The 19,170-nt window shown below is 52.1% G+C and overlaps 1 protein-coding gene across 2 annotated transcripts in view; it reads right to left on the bottom strand.

Moving 5' to 3' along the window:
* Positions 1–19,170, bottom strand: part of ZBTB16 (zinc finger and BTB domain containing 16) — a 177,880-nt gene that overhangs the window by 47,953 nt on the left and 110,757 nt on the right. For both annotated transcript variants that reach the window (XM_059416715.1, XM_059416720.1), the window contains exon 4: positions 7,026–7,112. In XM_059416715.1, coding sequence (XP_059272698.1) covers positions 7,026–7,112 — 87 coding nt within the window. The remainder of the gene's footprint in view (positions 1–7,025; positions 7,113–19,170) is intronic.

The following is a 19,170-nucleotide window of genomic DNA, read 5'->3' on the forward strand; positions in this document are numbered from 1 at the left end:
GCTCTTGTCTACTCTGCACCCAAGGCAAGTAGCCCCTGCGTTCACTGACCTCACAACACTGTCATCTTCAGGAAAGCAGATTTTGTTCACCCTCATCTATCAGTTCCCCAAAGCCCTTGCACATGGTAGACACTTTAAAACTTAGGAAATAAATGAAAGAATGAGTGGACCAAGCAGCTGCATAGTCTAATTCAAGTCAGCTGGAGGGGACAGTTGTATGTCTGCAGGACAGGTCTAGAGATCTAGGTCATCCTCGTGTCCTGGGCCTCCCAGATGACCCTTATACTTCCTAGACCCAGAATTCTTTTTTTTTTTTTTTAAAGATTTTATTTATTTATTTGACAGAGAAATCACAAGCAGGCAGAGACAAGCGGGGCAGGGGGAAGCAGGCTCCCCGCTGAGCAGAGAGACCACTGTTGGGCTCGATCCCAGGACCCTGAGATCATGACCTGAGCCGAAGACAGAGGCTTATTAACCCAGTGAGCCACCCAGGTGCCCCCCTAGCCCCAGAAATCTTAAACCTGGCAATGGCTCTAGCCGTGTCTGTCTGCCTCTTTGCCTCACCAGGGCACGAGGAGGGTCTCAGGTGCGATGGCAGACACAGAAAGTCTACTTGAAGAAGGCAGAGACCCAGAATTCCCAGGCTCCTGATGGTAGCAGACATGGGCTAGGATACCAGCAGGAGATTCAAGATTCTTGAGCCTTCCAGGGTACCAACCAATGAGGCCTCCTCTAAAACGTGGCCAGGCATGCTCCTGGTGCTCCTGGAGGGTGAAATACCCAGGCGAGGCCTAGGCTGAGTGCTTTACACGGATGATCAAATTAAATCCTCACAACACCCCTTATAGGACAGACCCCACCATCACCCTCATGTTGCGTGGGAGGAAACCAAAGCTTACAGAAGTTAAGCAACATGCCCAAGATCATCAAACTAGGATTGGATACTAGATGGTCTGCCACCAGGTCCCAAGTTCTGGGGGGCACTACGCACAGACCACCCTGAACCTCGCACTCTGACTTTAGGCCCTAAAGGAGCACCTTCCCTGAAGCCTATAAGGCAAACCTGAGCCACCCTCTCGGGGCTGAAACTTGCCCAGTGGGTAAAGCCCTCCAGAGAGCCTCCTCTCCATTCCCGTCTTCGGGCAGGTCGGTCCTCCCCAAGCAGCCATGCACTCAGACACCCTTCCTGGCCTCTCTGGCCTGACCCACGCAGACCCACGATGGCCCCTCTTGCCCATGTTCGTGACACAGTCAGGCGTCTGCTCTGATGTCCCTACACATGAATGAAAAGACTGAAGGTTCCTACTGGTCCCCCCCAAGGCCCCTCCCCAACACCGCTTCCTTCCCATGCAGGGCACGCTCAAGACCGTTGTGATCTCCTTGCCTTCAGCTCAGAGCCAAGGCAGCTTCCCTGTCCTCTAATTAACGCCACCCGATCCCCTCTGTTGCCCCCCAGGCCCGCTCAGGTCCCAAACGGGGATGTACAGTGGCTTGAACAACATTATGATTTGTAAAACCTACTCCTAATTAGTTTGACTTTGAATAAAGAGGGTAATTATTTTTAAATTTATTAACTGCTGCCTGGCCGGAGAAGTTTCCAGATCAAATGACACGGAGAAGCTATTTCTGTTCAGTGATGCAGCAATTTATATTACTGATCGGTCATTAAAACCTCTGGCACAAAACCACTTGTGTTTCCTGAGCCAAGATAGTGTCCATGTGTCAAATTTCAAACCCAGAGTATAAATTAAGCCATTAATGGTATTTATCAGTTTATCTGGACTTAAAGAACGACTTGCTAATTTCAGACATGCCCAATATAGAACCTCCGCGGTACGCTGGGGGAGTGTGTAAGTGCGTACGTGTGTGTGCGCGAGCACGCGTGCGCATGTTTTCTCGCTTTTTATTTTACTGAACAGTTAAAAAAATCTGATGTGTCAATGAAGCACAGGCATCTCAGGGAGCTGCGTAGCTGTTAATTCCTCGCTGCTCTGCAGCCCGACAGTCTGGAAGCAGCAGTGTTTTGCAATATGTATTTGTCATAATATAAAAGGTGTAAAGTGATCTCTGTTTATCTCCTCAAAGTCTTCGCTGTACCAAAACAGAAAGCTGAAATATGACAACAAAGCCCGAGCCCAGCCCAACCACAGGCAGGGCCTCCCAGAGCACCAGCCGGAGCCCACCAAGATCCTGGGGGAGGGGGTGTCGGAGAAGTCACCCACACACACCCCACCACAGAAATCCGGGTTAAGTGGCGTCAGAAGGGTGACACGTCAAGATGCCGTTCGTTGGGCTAAAGTGGAATGAGAGCTACTTTCTACAAAATTCACTTCTTGGTTTCAAAGACACCTAGAAGACGTCCTGATCACCCATCCGACGTCATGCTGCAGGTTCGCTCTGTTAGTCCCCAACACGGCAGCTCTGGGCATGGAACTCCCAGACTCTGTTTGTTTCAGACAAGGTGTATCCTGTCCCAGAAGGGCGATGGGGATCCTTAGTTAAATGGGTCACAGCGATCCAAAAGAGCCCTGCCCAGGCAAGGCCCTGAGCAAAAGGATCTCTGAACAAGGTCTCCCCAGTCATTCAGCCACACACCTGTGGACCACAGTAAGTCACCCCGGAGGCAGGTGGGGGGCAGTGGGAAGAGGGCTGAAGATGGAGTTGGGCCAAGCGCCAGCTCTCCACTTCCTAATGGGTGGCTTCTAGACCTCTTTTTTCTCATCTATTAAATGGGTATAATGGAAAAATAGCTTTTATCCAAGAAGGTATCAGAAATACAGAGCAGCATGACCATGACTTTCCTTGTTCCCACGGTCTCGGCTCCTTTTCCTCTTTGGTGTGCTCTCTGCCCTCCCGTTGGCTTTCAAGTGTATCTGGCACCCCACCTATGCAGTTAGAGCCCCCCTCAGGCTTCTGACACAAACTCCAGGCTCTCTTTCCAACCACTAGTCAAATAGCCTTCTCTGGAAGGTGTCAGCCACTTCCAAAGCCTCACTGACTTAATAAATCCTAGAAAAGCACTGGTCCTAAAACACCTCTCAATTTTCAAAACTGAACCAACCCAGATTCTAAAAACAGGTGGAAATGTCATTAATACCACTGAATTGTATGCTTAAAAAAATAGTGTAATATACCAAATATCATCAGGTTGTATACTTTTTACAGGTGAACTGTACAGTATGTGAATTCCATCTCAATGAAGTTGTTTAAGATAAAAACAGAGAGGCTTGTCTGCATTGATCCCTATTGTATCCGCCCCCCTCAGTGGAGGATGCCAGGCACACAGAAGGTGCTCACTAAGTGCACGGGGTCCGTTTGCAAACAGCCTCCTGTCCTGCCAACTCAGCCTTCGCCTCTGATTCTGGCTGGGAGGTGGCTTGCTTCCTGGAGCTTCAGATTTCATCTGCATGGACAGCTCAAGCTGCCCACTGCTTGGTCACCACAGGCCCCAGATCAGAAATCTCAGAGGGCAATTCTCTGCCATGTGTGGTCTAGCCAGAAGGAGATGGCTGGGCCCTGGGAACACCTGGGTCTTGCCCTGGCTTTCAAAATAACTGGCTCCAGAACCCTGGGCAAAATCACGGTTAACCAAGTCAGGGAGATGCTCATCTAGAAGGCCCTCCTCCAACGGTCACAGACCAAGGCCTGTGACACCACGTTTTCCACTTGGGAAAGGCAGATCGGGGGAGGTCACAGGACACGAAAATACCACCGACATAATGGTGGTACCAGGAGCAGCAACAGACTGGTCTTCCTTCTTCCATGCTAGCCCCCTGTGGTGGTTTAGCAGCCCGTCTCCAAAGATGGCTGCCATATAACACTCTGGATTTGTCTGTCATGATCCCTTGAGAAGGGAAGTCTAGCCTTCTACCCCTTGAGTCTGGGGCTGACCTGGGCCAGCTCTGGCCAATAAAACATGGCAGAAGGGATGCTATAGGTTTTCAGCCTACCACACTTCCAAACACTTGGGGCCTTGACCTGTCTCAGAAGAAATTCAGGCCACTCTACTGTGAAGGAGGCTATGTGGCAAGTATGGAAAGTGAGGAAGCTATCCGCCATGTCCAGACCCACATACGGCTTGACTGACGTATCTCATGAGAGACCCCAAGTGAAAAGCAGCCAGCGGAGCCCAGTCAACCCACAAGACTGTCAGAGATAATAACCCTCTGTTCTTTAACCTGCTGGTGGAGTGGTTTGTTACACAGCAATTACTAACCAACACACTCCCCATGGTTAATTCCCAACACAGGAGCCAGAGTGAGCTTTTAAACACATGAATCAAGTCATGTCATTCTCCCATTCAAAACCCTCCAGTGGACTATTACTTCCTTCTCTCTGTACATGTTTGTCCACATATCTGTGGGGTGTATGTGTATTTACTGAGCTATCATTCACATACCAACAACATGTGACTCGTGCCCTGTGCAGTTCAATAGTTTATAATCTGAGTTGTGCAACCATCCGTTCTCGAACATTTCCTCACCTCTTCCCGAGTCCCTCCCCATTTCCCCGAAATTCCCCCGGCCTCTGGCACCTACAAATTTACTTTTTGTCTCTAGATTTGCCCATTCGGGATGAAACATCCAGAATGGAAATCATACAGCGTGAGAGCTTTTGTGATCAGCTCCTTTCACTGAGCAAGATGTTTTTAAGGTTCATCTATTTGTAGACTGGATCACTCCACCCCATTTTATAGCCAAATAATATTCCATCCTGCGCATAAGTGACATTTTGTTTATCCATTCATCAGTGGGCGGACACCGGGTCATCTCCACCTTCTGGCTGTTATGAATAACGCTGCTATAAAAATTCACGTGCAAGTTTCTGTGGGAACGTATGTTTTCATTTCTCTTGGGAGACACCTTGGAGTAGAGCTGCCATGCATATGGGAATGCCATGTTTACTCTTTTGCGGAACTACCAGACTGCTGTTCAAAGCCGTTACACCATTTTCCATTCCCACCAGCCCCGTGTAGGGTTCGGAGTTCTCTACGTCCTCCCCAAACTTCTCACTGCCTGTATTTTGTCTTATAGCCATACCCTGATGAGTGCAAAACATGACTTCATTATCATTTTGATTTGTATTTCCCCTAGCCCAGTGGTGTCGAGCAACTTTTCATGCACTCATTGACTATTTGTCTATTTGAGGAGAAATGCTATGCAGACCTTTTGCCCATTTTTTATTTTTGAGTTCTAAGAATTCTTTATGTTTTCTAACTCTAAGTCTCTTATCAGGGATATGATTTGCAAATATTTTATCCCCTTCCAATGGACTTTTAGCACATGGAGAATACAATCTAAATTCCATGCCCAGGCTGAGAAACCTCTCTGATTTTTTGCCTCATCCACCACCCCTCTGCTCCTCACTCTCCGCCCTCCTGTCCACTCTCCCTCTACAAGGCTCTTCATGCTGTTCCCTGAGATGGTCAAGTTTAACCTGGCTTCAGGGCTTCTTCAAGTGCTTGTTCCATCTGAGAGGCTCATTCCCTTACATCAGGACCCTGCTCAGATGTCACCTTCTCAGAAAGGCCTGGCCATTTAATCTGGAATATGACTTTTCTCCCTATCACTCTCTTCCCCTTATCCTGCTTCATTTTCCTACTAGCATGTATCGTTACCTGACACAGTATTACACACTTATGTGCCTATACTGTCTCCCCGGTAGAACTGCAGGTCCACGGCGGGGGAGGGGGGGGGGCAGAAATGCTGTCTGTCTCATATGTCCCCATACCTTAAATGCAACAGGCAAGCCAGGCACATTGGGGGAAGTCCATAAATATTTTAAATATACCTAGTGCTAGATATAAAATGCTTACTATGAGGCAAAACTCTGCAGAGCACTTCCAATAAAGTATCTCCTATTAGAGACACCTGGATGGCTCAGTGGGTTAAAGCCTCTGCCTTCGGCTCAGGTCATAATCCCAGGGTCCTGGGATCCAGCCCCACATCGGGCTCTCTGCTCAGCAGGGAGCCTGCTTTTCCCTCTCTCTCTGCCTGCCTCTCTGCCTACTTGTCTCTATCAAATAAATAAATAAATAAATAAATAAATCTTTTTTTAAAAAAGTATCTTATTTCATCCCTGTGACAACAGGACGCTATGGAGGTAGGTACGATTACAACTCCGTTCTTCTAACAGACGAGGGGACCCCAAGTAAGACCATTTCAAGGATGGATCCCTGGTCTCACAGGCAGGAAGGGCAGAGCCAAGGTGAGACCCAGTCCTAGCCCCACTCATTTATTTATTTATTTATTTGAAAGAGAGAGAATGTACATGAGAGGAGAGGGTCAGAGGGAGAAGCAGACTCCCTGCTGAGCAGGGAGCCTGATGTGGGACTCAATCCAGGGACTCCAGGATCACGACCTGAGCTGAAGGCAGTTGCTTAACCAACTGAGCCACCTGGGCACCCCTCCTGGCCCCACCCTGAAGTAGGCGAAGTCACTGTCCCTCCTTGCAGGGCCCTCATCTATGACACAAGAAGAGCCTCCCACCTTACAGAGTTTCCAAAAGGCGGCCCCAGGGCTCTGAGCTACAGTAACGATGACTGATGGTGGTGACGGCACTGACGCCGAGCGACCAGGGCTCTAACCAAATACAGTGACCTTGTCAGCTTGAATGGTTCCCGTGCGTCCTTACACAGACACTGCTTTCCTTTACCATGACTTGACTCACAGCGGGAAGAGCAGCCCACTGTGGCCACTGAGGGTTTCAGAGGTATTCAGATAGAGTGCAAAAGGTTTCCTGACCGTTCACCAAGGGAAGGGGATGCTAGATAACATCTCGGACCTTCTAAGACCTCAATAAGAGCCTGCTAGAAGGCTCTGAGAAAATGGGGCCCTCATGGCCTGGGAGACCTCAGCCAGGACAGCTGTTGCTATGGGACAAGGTCAAGGTTCCTGCCGTCCAGCCTCACACACGAGAGTAGCTGAACAGGGCACAAGCTCCCCAGGACACCACGAGATGTCGCGTTTGCTCAGGAGTATGCCGGCACACTGGAGGACCTGGAGAACGGGGGTCGGTCTACTCACCGGTATGGGTCTGCCTGTGTGTCTCCAGCGCATCCTCCTTCGAAAACTGGGCTCCACACTGGTCACAGACAAAGGCTTTGGCACCCGCTGAAAAGATAGGGGAGGCAGTCACCGTGAGAGTGATATTCTGCTTGTGTGGAAGCAGTCCTGGGCTCAAACTGTAGGTGGAAGCTGGGGGAAGGGGGCTGGATACCTGCGAAGATCCCGAGTCAGGCACAGCGGCTGGCCCTGGCAGCCAGCCTAGCCCTTCCTCCAGGATGTGCCCACCCACCCAAATGAGCTCCAGATGCCCCCATCCAGGGTCACCCAGAGAGAAGAGGGAACAAAATCAGAATAACCAACACAAGCAGAGTGGGGGTCCTGATGAGATGCCCCAAGAAGCAGCAGGATTCTGGGGGGCTGGCTCCATGGAGAGGAGTAAAGGATTAGACAAGGGGGGATGAGCCCCGTTGCGTAGACTGTACCTTATGGGAAAGTAGGGATGGCAGACATACCTCTACTTGGACAGCCCCCAACTCAGTGCCCCCAAAACCAGACTGTCTGCCCCCAACTACCCCTAGCCCCCGATCGCTTAAAATCCCCGAATGACTCCCTGTGTCTTCAGAACGAAATCCAAACTCCTCACCGAGACTCACAAAGCCCTTCTGGACGAGCTAAGATGTGTGCTTTGTCTCCCGCCCCTCACTCTCGCTGCCCCGACTCCAGGCCCACTCAGCCGCTGGGGTTCCCCGAAGGGCCCAGGCTCTTCCCCACCGAGAGGCCTCTGCTCGTCCTTCCGCTCCTCCCATGTCTGCCGCTCTCGTCCCTCATGCCCTCCCCACAGGCGGCACCATCCACACACCGGCTTCCATGCCTCTGCCTGGCATCTGGGGGACGCAGCCTGTCCCTGTGCCCCCGGACGTTCCAGATCAAAGGCTCGCCACTGCACTCTCCGAAATGCCTGTGCACCTTCGCTGTCTCCTGCCACCCCGGAAGTTCTCTAAGGGCGGGAGTGTGCTGTCCCACGCTCAGCGGTATCGACCCGGCACCCCGTAGGAACCTGTTACTGTACCTACCTGTGGAACCGATACTATCAGTTCGGTGCGATTCAAACTGGCAAACTTTTTCTGAACCATTAAAAAGCAACAAGGCCATAGTGTCAAGACAAATAGGACTTTTTACCATTTGCTAAACAGTCTTTAAGGCTCTGATCAGTGATTTCATTCAGGGGGCACCTGTCTCAAGCCTCGGCCGATTTCATTCGAAATGTCTTCTAGATGCATCTCTTGCCATGCCTGTCGATTCTCACTGCCCCACCCAGGCCCTTGCTGGGTGGCCCCCAGACGGCTGGTAGACCCAGGATGGCCACCACCCCCCCACACAATGGCCAGATTCACCCAATGCATGCAGGTGCCTTGAAGGCCACTTGCTTCCTTCCTGATCCTTGCTCAAGAAGTTACATGGCTCACAGTCTGCACTGATTCTAAATTCCTCTCCGTGGCCATGAGGCCTGACCAGTGAGCCACCCAGCTCCACGGGGAGCCATCTCCACCTACCCTGGAAGGCACGGCTGGACCCGCCCCGAGTCTCTGCATGTGAGCACAGCTGGTCCCAGTCCTCTGACCCCTCCCACCCCACTGCATCCTAAAGACCTCAGGCTGCACGCGTCAAGCACACCAGCTCTGTTCTGCCCTTTCCAGGACACCCTGCACATTGTTCCTTCCAACCCTGTGTTTTATGTTTGTATGAGTGGCAGAACTTTTTCTTAAAGATTTCATTCATTTATTTGACAGAGCGAGAGAGCGCACAAGACGGGGGCGGGGGGCAGAGGGAGAGGGAGAAGCAGGCTCCCCACTAAGCAGGGGGTCCAAGGTGGGATTCAATCCCAGGACCTTGAGCACCCAGGCGGCCCAAGGTAGAACTTCTTACACATATTCACAGCAAAAACCTAGTGCTGCTTTCCAACCATCTCAGATCTCCTGAGGCTCTACCAGACACCAGGCACGATGCGAAGTGTTTAAGGTGTACTGTTGTAGGTATACTTAAGATGTACTGTTGCCTTTGTTCCCATCAACCTTTGGAAGTACATATTGCTCTTATCCCCCTTTAGCAGACGAGAAACCCCAACCTCATAGAGGTTCAGTAGCTTGCCCAGTGTCACAGAGTAGGTGACAGAAGTGGATTCAAACCCAGGAAGCCTGACTTCAGAGGCTTTGCTCTTAATTTCTGGGTATTTTGGCTTCCTTAGGGCTCCATCTGCAAAGTTGCTTCATGGATAAGAAGGTGAGGTATGGGCTTCCTTCCCCCAACTCAAGGAAATAAAATTCCACTATGCCCCTTTACATCGAAGTTCTGCGTAAAATTCTAGCTGGAGAAATGGTTCCAGTATTATTAAAAAAAAAAAAAAAGTTTTAAGAACTATTCCTTAGAGTAACAACCCATACTATAAGGAAGAGAATTCAGAATACAACTGGTACCAGTATAGGCTGATATTAAACCGCAATAAACAGTTCTTGTTGGGGAAGGGTAAAAGATCCCAGAGCACATACAGAACGTCAGATTCTAGAACACTGACCTTGTCTAGATTCCAACTGACGAGCAAAATATACCCTTTCTAGGTACTCAATAAATAGTACTTGACTGGCTGAATAGGTGAATGAAAAAGTGCCCTAGGAAAGATACACAGTCACCTTTCCTTAAGAACTTTAAATATATATATTGCCAGTTGTAGTGGGTAGCTGGGGTTGAATTCTGCTTGGAGATGGGAAGGTCACGGACACCTTCAGGTGTCCCTTCAAGCTGCAGGGTGTGTCCTTGGACCAAGGACCTGTATGTGCCTTACATGGCTTCCAGAAAGGGCTTTTGAAGGAACTTGATGGCAAGACAGCCCTAATGTGTAATTCATTCATGCAGGTGGCGGCCAGGACCCCTTTCCATTCACGTACACTGGAAAGGCAGCAAGTTCCTCAAAGAGCAGCATGGACCAGACGGGTGGACGAAGCCACAGCCTTCCTGCCTGAGAAACCCTCCCCAGTCCCGAATCACTAGCCAGCAGTGATTTCCTGCCGACCTGTACGGGATCTGGCTTTGTCTACATTTCTTTCTTTGGTTCTCACAGTTCTCATGGCTCCCTAAAGAAGACAGCAGCTGGGGAGGCCCGAGGAGGGCAGCGGGGGCCGGAGAGCCCCGTGGACTCTGCCTCATGCAGGAGCCCTGCAACCAGGTGGGGGCCTCCGTGTCGCCGCCTGAAAGGGATGTGGTGTGCAGGCTTCTTAGAAAACAGCCATCCACACGGCGACGGCAGCCTCTGTTTCAAGGACTGAGAAGCAGAGAGAAAGGAAGGAGGCCAGGTAGGAGACGAAAGGCCGGATGTGTGCCATCGGACAAGCTCAGATGAAGATAAAAACAGATCAGCACATGTGATCTCGTCAAGGCTGCCGGCGTGGCCGGAGCCTGACCACAGCTGGTTGCCCTCCGCATCCTCCCCTCTCCCTGCCTGTCTTGCTGAAGTCACGACACTGAGCCGAGGCTGTGAAGTCCCCGGGCCTCTGTGCAGAGCCGGGTCCACCCAGACGGGTCAGAGATCCTATCACGCACAGAGACCCCAGACGTTGGCTCCCATCACAGACCCTGTTCATGAAGCCCTGGCACTCCCCTACCCCCACCGAGGCCCCCGCTCCCCAACTCCCCAGGGTGAGCCCAACAGCAAAGACAGACTGTTCCCGGGCCCAGGAGCCCAGCAAAGACAGGCAGAAACCCCCTCTTCCCAAGAAGGCATGTGCCTTTAAATTGTCTCTGTAATGGCTGGCTCAGAGGCAGAAATATTTGGCAGCCCTGAAATTAAAAGTGATAAATTTCATCACCAAGCTTTGATCAATAATAGAGGCCTCATCTGTTAATCAATAAGACAGTCTCTGCCTGTTTACTGTGCACATGTTGTTCACTGCTGCCTCCCCTATGATGTCAGGTCTGCATTCAAAGCAATTCAAGTGTGTATAAACCACATGGCTCTTCCCAAAATGCATTACAGTGACATCATGCAGGCCCTAATATATTTATAAAGCATCGGTGCGAGGCAGTGATGGAGGGAGGAAGCCGTTCGTGTCCGTCGAGCACAATGGGTGCACGAGGATCCATCAGCATTGACCCGCACGACATTTCTTGGAGCTTATCTCGGGAGTGGGGAGAAGACCAGGGCACAGCTCAGGGATGGCCATGCCTTGCCATATCCTTCCCACACGCAGGGACGTTTTCTGGGTGTCCACTGAGCGCGTGCCCAAAGGCAGGTAACAATAAATGAACAAGAGGGACAGAATCCCTGCCCTCAGAGAGCTCACATTCTAGAAGGGAAGGCACATCTTTAAAAACCCAGTAAATAGGACGCCTGAGTGGCTCAGTGGGTTAAGCTGCTGCCTTCGGCTCAGGTCATGATCTCAGGGTCCTGGGATCGAGTCCCACATCGGGCTCTCTGCTCAGCGGGGAGCCTGCTTCCTCCTCTCTCTCTGCCTGCCTCTCTGCCTACTTATAATCTCTGTCAAATAAATAAAATCTTTTAAAAAAATACATTAAAAAAAAACTCAGTAAATATAAAGTAGGCGGGGCTCTGTGATAAAAAAGAAAAATAGATTAAGTGAAGGACAGAGAGGGTGAGGGGCTGCTCTTTTTTATGGGGTTGGCACGGAAATGCTCTCTGATGAGACGGTATCTGAGTAGGGACGCTGAAGGGAGAAGCACGCCCCTGTCTAAGGAAGCCCATTCCAGACAGAGGAGGAGGAGGAGGCCGGCGGGCTGGAATGAAGCCAGGGAGGAGAGATGCGGTCAGGGAGGGGATGGACGGCCGGGACCGAAATCAACACTCAAGGGGGAGAACAGCCGGAAGATGGAGTGGGCTGGACCCTTGGCCATCCTCCCTCAAGATTACAGATCTGAGCAAACAGCACCCTCTAGAGTGGGGAACACCGGTTCCTGGGCCGGCCCCGCCACTCCCGGCCGCGGACACCACCATGACCCTCCTTCCTGAGCTGGGAAGTGGGATGTGCTGGGGTGAAGACGGAAGGGGAAGATGGATCTTGATGAACACGAGCCCCTCGTCAATCACCACGCGCTCGGCAGATACACGCGCTCTCCGATGCTAGGGATACCTCAGGAGCAGGAAAGCATGCGTCAGAGCTCAGGATTTGGGTCCGATGGGTCACAGTTTGAATCCCAGCCAGGTTAGTCATGAGTTGTGACCCTGCCCCGAGCACGCTGCCTGATCTCAGTGGGTCTGTCACCCCTTCTGTAAAATGGGAATAAAAGGAAGTCCCTCGGAGGACGTGACATGGTGGGTAAAGGGCTCGGCCCTCTATCCAGGGGAGGGGGTGGGCAGATACCCACAGCCCACAAGGAGTAGCTACCATCACCACCAGTCAGGCTCAGGGTCACGATTCCTTGAAAGAACTTCTCCGTGCAAAGTATGATTGATTTTACTCAAGTTCAATGTACAGTTATTTGGAGGTCATTAATCTTGTGTAAAGTGAGGCTCACATTTATAAAGACATATTTCACTATAATTTCTCTCTCTCTCTCTCTCTCACCCACGCACACCCCTCATGCCTCTCGTTTAAAGGTGAGTGACTGTCTTGTTGAGGGGAGCAGGAAAATCTGTCAAAGGACCAGCATTGGCAGCTGCTCCCCAATCCGGGTCCGAAATCCTCCCCGGATGAGCCTGAGAAGACACAGCCAGCATCCTGCTCAGCCAGGCTCTTCTGGGTCTTCCCGGGCAGGCAGACTGGAAGCTCTGTGCGAGCAGGCGGGCTGGCCTCTGGCCTGTCCCCGCTCTTTCCCAGGGGCCAGCTCCCTCCCTGGCCTGCAGCTGTGGTCATGCTCGCTCCACAAACAAAGAAGCCCTCCGGCAGGTTCCAGGCCCACAACTGGCCTGGGAAGAGGGCAGTGGCCATTCAGGGCACTGCCAGGCTGTCCCCTAGGGGGTGGCAGAGTCCTTATTCTACAGACTCTGCGTTCTCTACTGGGCCTTCTGAAAACTCAAGGACGTGGTCTCAGCTGGCACTGAGGCAGTTTGGGGCAGAGAAAGCGTGGAAATGGGGCTGTCTGCTTCCTCTGGAGCATGGTCTCCCTCTGTTCCCCACCCAGCTGCCCAGCACTCGCATCCCTGCAAGAGAAAAAGCAACCCCTCCCTCAGTACACTCAGAAGCCTCCCCCTCAAGAGGCCGCCAACGGCCAGAGAGGACCCCAAATGGGCTGGCAGAAATCTGCTGAGCGACCCCTTGCTGCCAGCCCAGACCTAGAGTTTATCTGAGGTTCGGTGGTAAAGAGACGGACAGACAGACATCCTTGCCCTGCCAATCCTGGGTGATCCTGCAGAAAAGGCTCAGGGTGCCTCGTGAGCTACCCGGGGGGAGCAGGAGTGCTTGACTCTCTGAATCTCCCAGACTCCTACACTCTCCTATTCCTCTCTGCCTTCTGGATGCCTCCAGAAGGCCAGACAGGGGCTCTAGGAAGGAAGAGGGCCCCACGCAGGTTATGATGAGCTAGAAAGAAAGGAGGCAGCTACCACAGCCCTCAAGGAGGCTGGGGATGGTCTAAGGCTTCCGTGTGTGTGTGTCGGGGTGGGGGGCCCTTTTGCTCTGTGCTAAGGATCACCCCAACTCACAGTAATCAGAGGAGTCCCAGGCCTGGAAACCCCTTTCAAAACCATGAAGTTTTCCCTAACCACCATGAAGTTTTCAACAACAGAGCTGAAATCCAGCACAAACTCATCAGGCTCCCCGCAGCTGTCCCCCTCCAAGCCCCCCACGCTCCCTTTGCCATCTCCCCTCTGCAAAGGGTACAACCTTCCTCCCGACTTGCCCCTCAACCAGAAACAGGGTGGGGGGTGGTCGCCAGCATCCAGGAAGGGGAGTAGCAGTGGCCAAACACAGTCAGAAGTAGACTGGTGCCTCTCTGAAGTAAATAAGGCAGAAGCCAATGAAAGAAAAAAAAAAAAAAAAAAGCCAACTCCCTCCTTCTCCCACCCCCACGCTAATAAGAAGGCGGGGGTAGGGGGGGCTCTGAAAAAAACCCACTTCACATTTGCCAGCATCTCATGGGGAGTAGTGTGTGCTTTTTCTTTTAATTCCTTGAGATTTTAAAATAAACATCTTGAATGTTCTGATGAGATACGCATGCCTGCTTACATAAGGAAGTACAGAGTGTACCAAAACAGCAGACCCAAAAAAGCATAAGCTGTCAGAACAATGAGTACAGACACGGGGCATTTACAGCGGGCCGTGGTGTACACTTTTATTTACAGTACCTCTTATCAGACAGAGAACACCGGCTGCCGATCCCAAAGGCCAGCACTGCGTGTTCTTTCACTCAAGGAGATGTGTACTCCCCGAGAGGATCTGGAAGGCGGGCTCGTTGCCCGCTTGCTCTCTCTCTCTCTCTCTCCAGCTCGCTCTTTCTCCTGGATCAACACAACAACAGCTGATCCAGAACCAGAATCTCGGGGAGGGACACTCCTTCGGGGACGGGGGTGGGGGGAGTTGCGAGCAGATGCAGGCTGGACGGGAGACCGGCTCAGGGTACAGTTGGAGGAGAGTTTGAGCCTAGCAGACAAGGGAGTGGGGGCAGGTTACCCACGACAGGATGGGGGAGGGGGGCAGGGGGGCAGTGAATGAACTAAGGGTGCAGGCCCCAATCCAAGGGAGGATGGAGGAAGCCACCAGGGTCATCTCCAAGCCATGCCAACAGAGACAGGGACTAATAGGGGACTGCGAGTGGCAGGTTTTTGGACCTCTAGATGTCAGTTCCCCATCAATGACTTGCTAAGTGGCTGGACCTCTCACACGGGGCTCAGCGTCTGCCCCGTCAAAGACCAGACTGTGCAATGGGTCAGAAGGAAAGGCTGAGGCGTCTGCAGTCTGAGAGAGCACTTCTTACCCCACCTGATAAACCTCATGCTGTCGGGAGGTCCCACGGTACCCTGGTGTGCTTGGCTGTCACTGGGATCCTGGGTCTTCCTTGTCCCTTATGCCTGTAACTCACTCTCAGAGAGCCTTTGGAGCTCTCTTGGTCACCAGCTACAGCACCAGCGGGAACCCAGCCGGCTTAGAAACGCAGCCCCTGGCCACCAGTATAAACTCATGTGCTCGGTATACCAGACAGGTCAACAACCCTTGTTCCGGGGTCAAACAGACCAGGTTCAAGTCCTGGTTCTGTCATTCCTCGCTGGGCAAGTGAGTTCTCCTGTCCGGGCCTATCTTATAATTGGGCACAAAGCAGCTGCCTCCCAGGGCTGAGTGAGGACTCATTTAAACAGCATAGGTAACCAACCGCTCCAACAGCACACCTGGCGCACGCGAGGGACTCAATCAACGCAGCCCGACGTCAGCAGCATCACTGTCCCCACTGCCCTCCCCCACTGGTAAGGCCTGGGCCCGGGAAAGCAGCAAAGGCCTGCGACCCACATATCAGAACATTTGCAATATTCTCACCACCCAGCCAAAACACAGGGAACAAAAGAAGGGAGACAAGATGTCCACTCTGGACAAGTCCTCAGCAGATGTTCTCTGGGGGATGGAAGATAAAAGAAGCAGAAGACACGAACGACTGGGTACCTCCATGAAACCCCTCTACAAACCAACAATGTACACAGAGCCCCGGGCGGGGGGTGGGGGGAGCGGGGGAGGCTCCGTCAATGAAGTGTCTGTCTCTTGACTTTAGCTCAGATCATGATCTCGGGGTCGCGAGACGGAGCCCCATGTGGGGTTCCACCCCGGGCATGGAGCCTACTTAAGATTCACGCTCTTCCTCTTCCCTCTGCCCTTCCCACCTAAAATAAAAACCAAAACAGACCAACAATGTACAAGTAAAGACAGGGCCCCAGTCGCTCTTCGCTGGGAGAAGGTCGAAGAAATGGCAGCTCTCCAGTCAGCTCTCAACACTCACGGCCAAGTTTTGACAGCACTATCAACCTCCTTCTAAAATGAGTGCAAGCCTATTTAAGGTGAATTATTTTAAATAAAATACAAGTGGGATAATTAATCTGTCACAACAAAAACAACAGCACGCAAATCTTCCCAGGGTCGAAGCAAGAGTATTGATTTGGGGGTTCGTCTTCGGGCTGCCTTTAACCCCTTTCTTCCCCAGGCAACTCCCATGACTGGCTAATCAAGGTATGGAGGGTAATCAAGGCAGTGACACAACCCCTTCTCTTGTTTGAGAACGTCAGGCCCCACTCTGGATGGACTAGACTTCCAGACACGCTGGGCCAACTCAGACGTCCACCTGAGGTGAAGTCCCCAGCAGCTGGTGGCCAGACCCAGCAACAGAATTCTCCTCACTGGTGACAGGGTCCTGGGGCCAATTTTGTAGACTCCCTTTCCTCCTTGAAATGGGGGGATTAACGCCCCCATGTCCACCCTCCATGAAACACTAGCCCACAGCAGGTGCATGAATAGTTACTATGATTCTGGGCTAGCTTCATGTCATCAAGCTGTTGGGCTCTAGGGGGTCAGCCTCTGGTCTGAGCCTTCTGGAACTCCAGTCCCTAAGATTCCAGCCCCAGGGTTCCTGGAGGGAGGCCCACCTGCGACAAACACCCGAGAGAGAGGAGACCGGGCATTCCCTGAAACTCTTGCACACAAGGTGTTCAGCTTCTGGGGAGGACAGCGGGGCACCGAGAGGGGAGGCCAGTGGAGAGCGGGCTTGAGGAGAGCTCGCCTGAAACACCATCAAGAGGAAAGGACTTAGAGTCCCAACTGTCCCTGCCTGCACTCTGTAGCCTTGGGTCAGCCACTTCATCTCTTCATCTGTAAGTGACAAGTTTTAAATTGGGACATGTCTCAGGGTCAAGAGAAGATGGACGGGTGTTGTGTGAGAAGTAGCTGGAGGTACATGGCAGAGACCGCTCTCCATGGCTATAAAAGGGAGCTCCTGTGCTTACAACCCTTGGCAATGGGAAGGTGCTGGCTAACCCGAGCCGGGATTGGCTTCTCTGGTTCAGACAGGGGATTCCTTCTCAAGGAAATACCTTGCTCCATCAGGCAGGCAGCGTGGAACAGACAGTCCAGACACTGGGAGAATCATTAGCCAGATAGAGCAGGGCCACGCCAATGAGGCCAAAGGGAAAACTGAGCCTGGGTTCCAGGGGACATCTAGGCTCTCAGGGACTTGCAGCTTTTTGTTTAAGAAAGATAACTCTGCAGTCTTGGCATCTGAAGGAGACTAGGTAGAAAGGTCATTGGAGATTTCTCCCCTCAACCTTTGGATACCAACAATTGGTTTCTCCCGTGGACCCTACTAGGGCCTTCTCAGGTGAGAGGTTCAGAGTGGAAAGAAGGGTTTCTATGGGCATCTAGCAGATTCAAAACTCTGTCCATTACCCAAACCCCTGGCTTCCTCCCTCAACCTTAATGACCCTGCTCCTTTCTGCGGAAGCACCCTTAGAGTCCTCTGTCACAGGCCTTCCCCCCGAAATCTGGCCTGGTGGCCCCGCCCCAGCACCCCTCCCCAGGGTGTGAGATTCGTGAGCACTGTCTGGACAATGGAGAGAAGCAAAGCCGGGCTGCTCCGTGGGCAAAGGCCAAGATCCAAGCCCTGCTTGCCAGAATTTCGAGCTGAGGTCAGCTACCACCCAGTCCCCCAACATCCCCTGGCACTCCCTCCAATTAAATTCCCACTTATTTTCAGAGGGAAGGCAGAGAGAGCATGGCAGCCTTCCCCAGCCCTGACTGCATCCTGGTCCTGCCTCTCACCTCTGGGAGCCGCAGTGTCCTCATGGACCCAGGAGCCCCTGACAGCTGCTCCCGCCCTACAAGTGTACAAATCCGGGGGTTCCGTTCACTAAGCAGTGGGGCCACAGGTGTTGGGAGGTCTCCAGGCAGTGACCATGAAGGCGCCTAGCAACAGAACCGCCTTCAGGCAACGGCCCCCTAACCCTCCCATCCAGGGGTCCAAGGGGTCCTGCAAGGACCGCCCTCCATGCGGAGCAGCAGGGTTCTACTATCATCCCAACAGTGGGAACAAGAATACAAATGGCAAAATCTACTGAATGTTATGAAGTAAGCACCGTCCTAACAGCTTAACGTGCCACGTACCAGTCAATTCTCCCATCAGTTCTAACGTTATCCCCATCCTGAAGATGCGAACGTGGAAGTTTGAAAAACTTGGTTCACTTAGCCAAGGTTTCATAGCTAGTGTGCATCAAAGAAACAGAAACGAAATCGGGGTGGCAGCACGGAGAGCCCACCAAATAGAGGCCTTTGATGCTATCAGAGGTTAAAGAATAAAACGCTCCTACTCAGGGAGGCAGAAAAAGGCCCCAAAGGCAGCGTGCTCAAGTCCTCGGTCGTCCTCCACACTCTGGCGCTGGTGGGTCTTCCCCACACGCTCCCAGGCCATCCCCCTCCTAGCAAATGCTCTTCTCTGAGCACTTTCTCTGTCAAGAACAACTTCCTGGTGCCCAGGTGTGACAGCAGTGCCCATCAGAGTCTAGACTGGGAACCAGGGGCTCCAGGCTCTACATCCAGCTCTGCTGGGCACAGTGGTATATTCTAGCATCCTGATTTCCTCGGCCACCATTTCTGCATCTGAAAAATATCCCCTCAGAACCACCTGGCAGTAGCAGGAGAGGAATGAGGTCGAGGACAAGAGAACATGCGGGGCTTTACAGAAGAAAAGGTACAGCCGATCCTCTGGGCTGACTTACAATAAAACCCCAGTTAGGAACAGCCCTCCATGGGGCACCTGGGTGGCTCAGTCAGTGAAGCATCTGCCTTCAGCTCAGGTCATGACCATAAGGTCCTGGGATCAAGCCCCGCATCGGGCTCTCTGCTCAATGGGGAATCTGCTTCTCCCTTTTTTTTCCTCCCTCTGCCTCTTTCCCTGCTCGTGCTTCCTCTCTCTCTCTCAAATACATAAATAAAATAATTCAAAAAAAAAAAAAAAGAAGAAGAAGAAGTCTCTCTCTACAACCTCCATGGCTAGCTCCCCTCCTTGACATTCTCCTTTTGATTTCTAAGCAAGCAAGATATTCTATCATAAAAAACAGTCAGTTGATGGGGCATGGGGGTGGTTCAATCAGTTAAGGGTCTGACTCTTGATTTCAGCTCAGGTCCTGATCTCAGGGTTGGGAGATTGAGCCCTGAGTTCGGCTCCACACTCAGTAGGGAGTCTGCTGATG

Source organism: Mustela nigripes, chromosome 1, assembly GCF_022355385.1.
Source record: "Mustela nigripes isolate SB6536 chromosome 1, MUSNIG.SB6536, whole genome shotgun sequence".
Lineage (NCBI taxonomy): Eukaryota > Metazoa > Chordata > Mammalia > Carnivora > Mustelidae > Mustela > Mustela nigripes.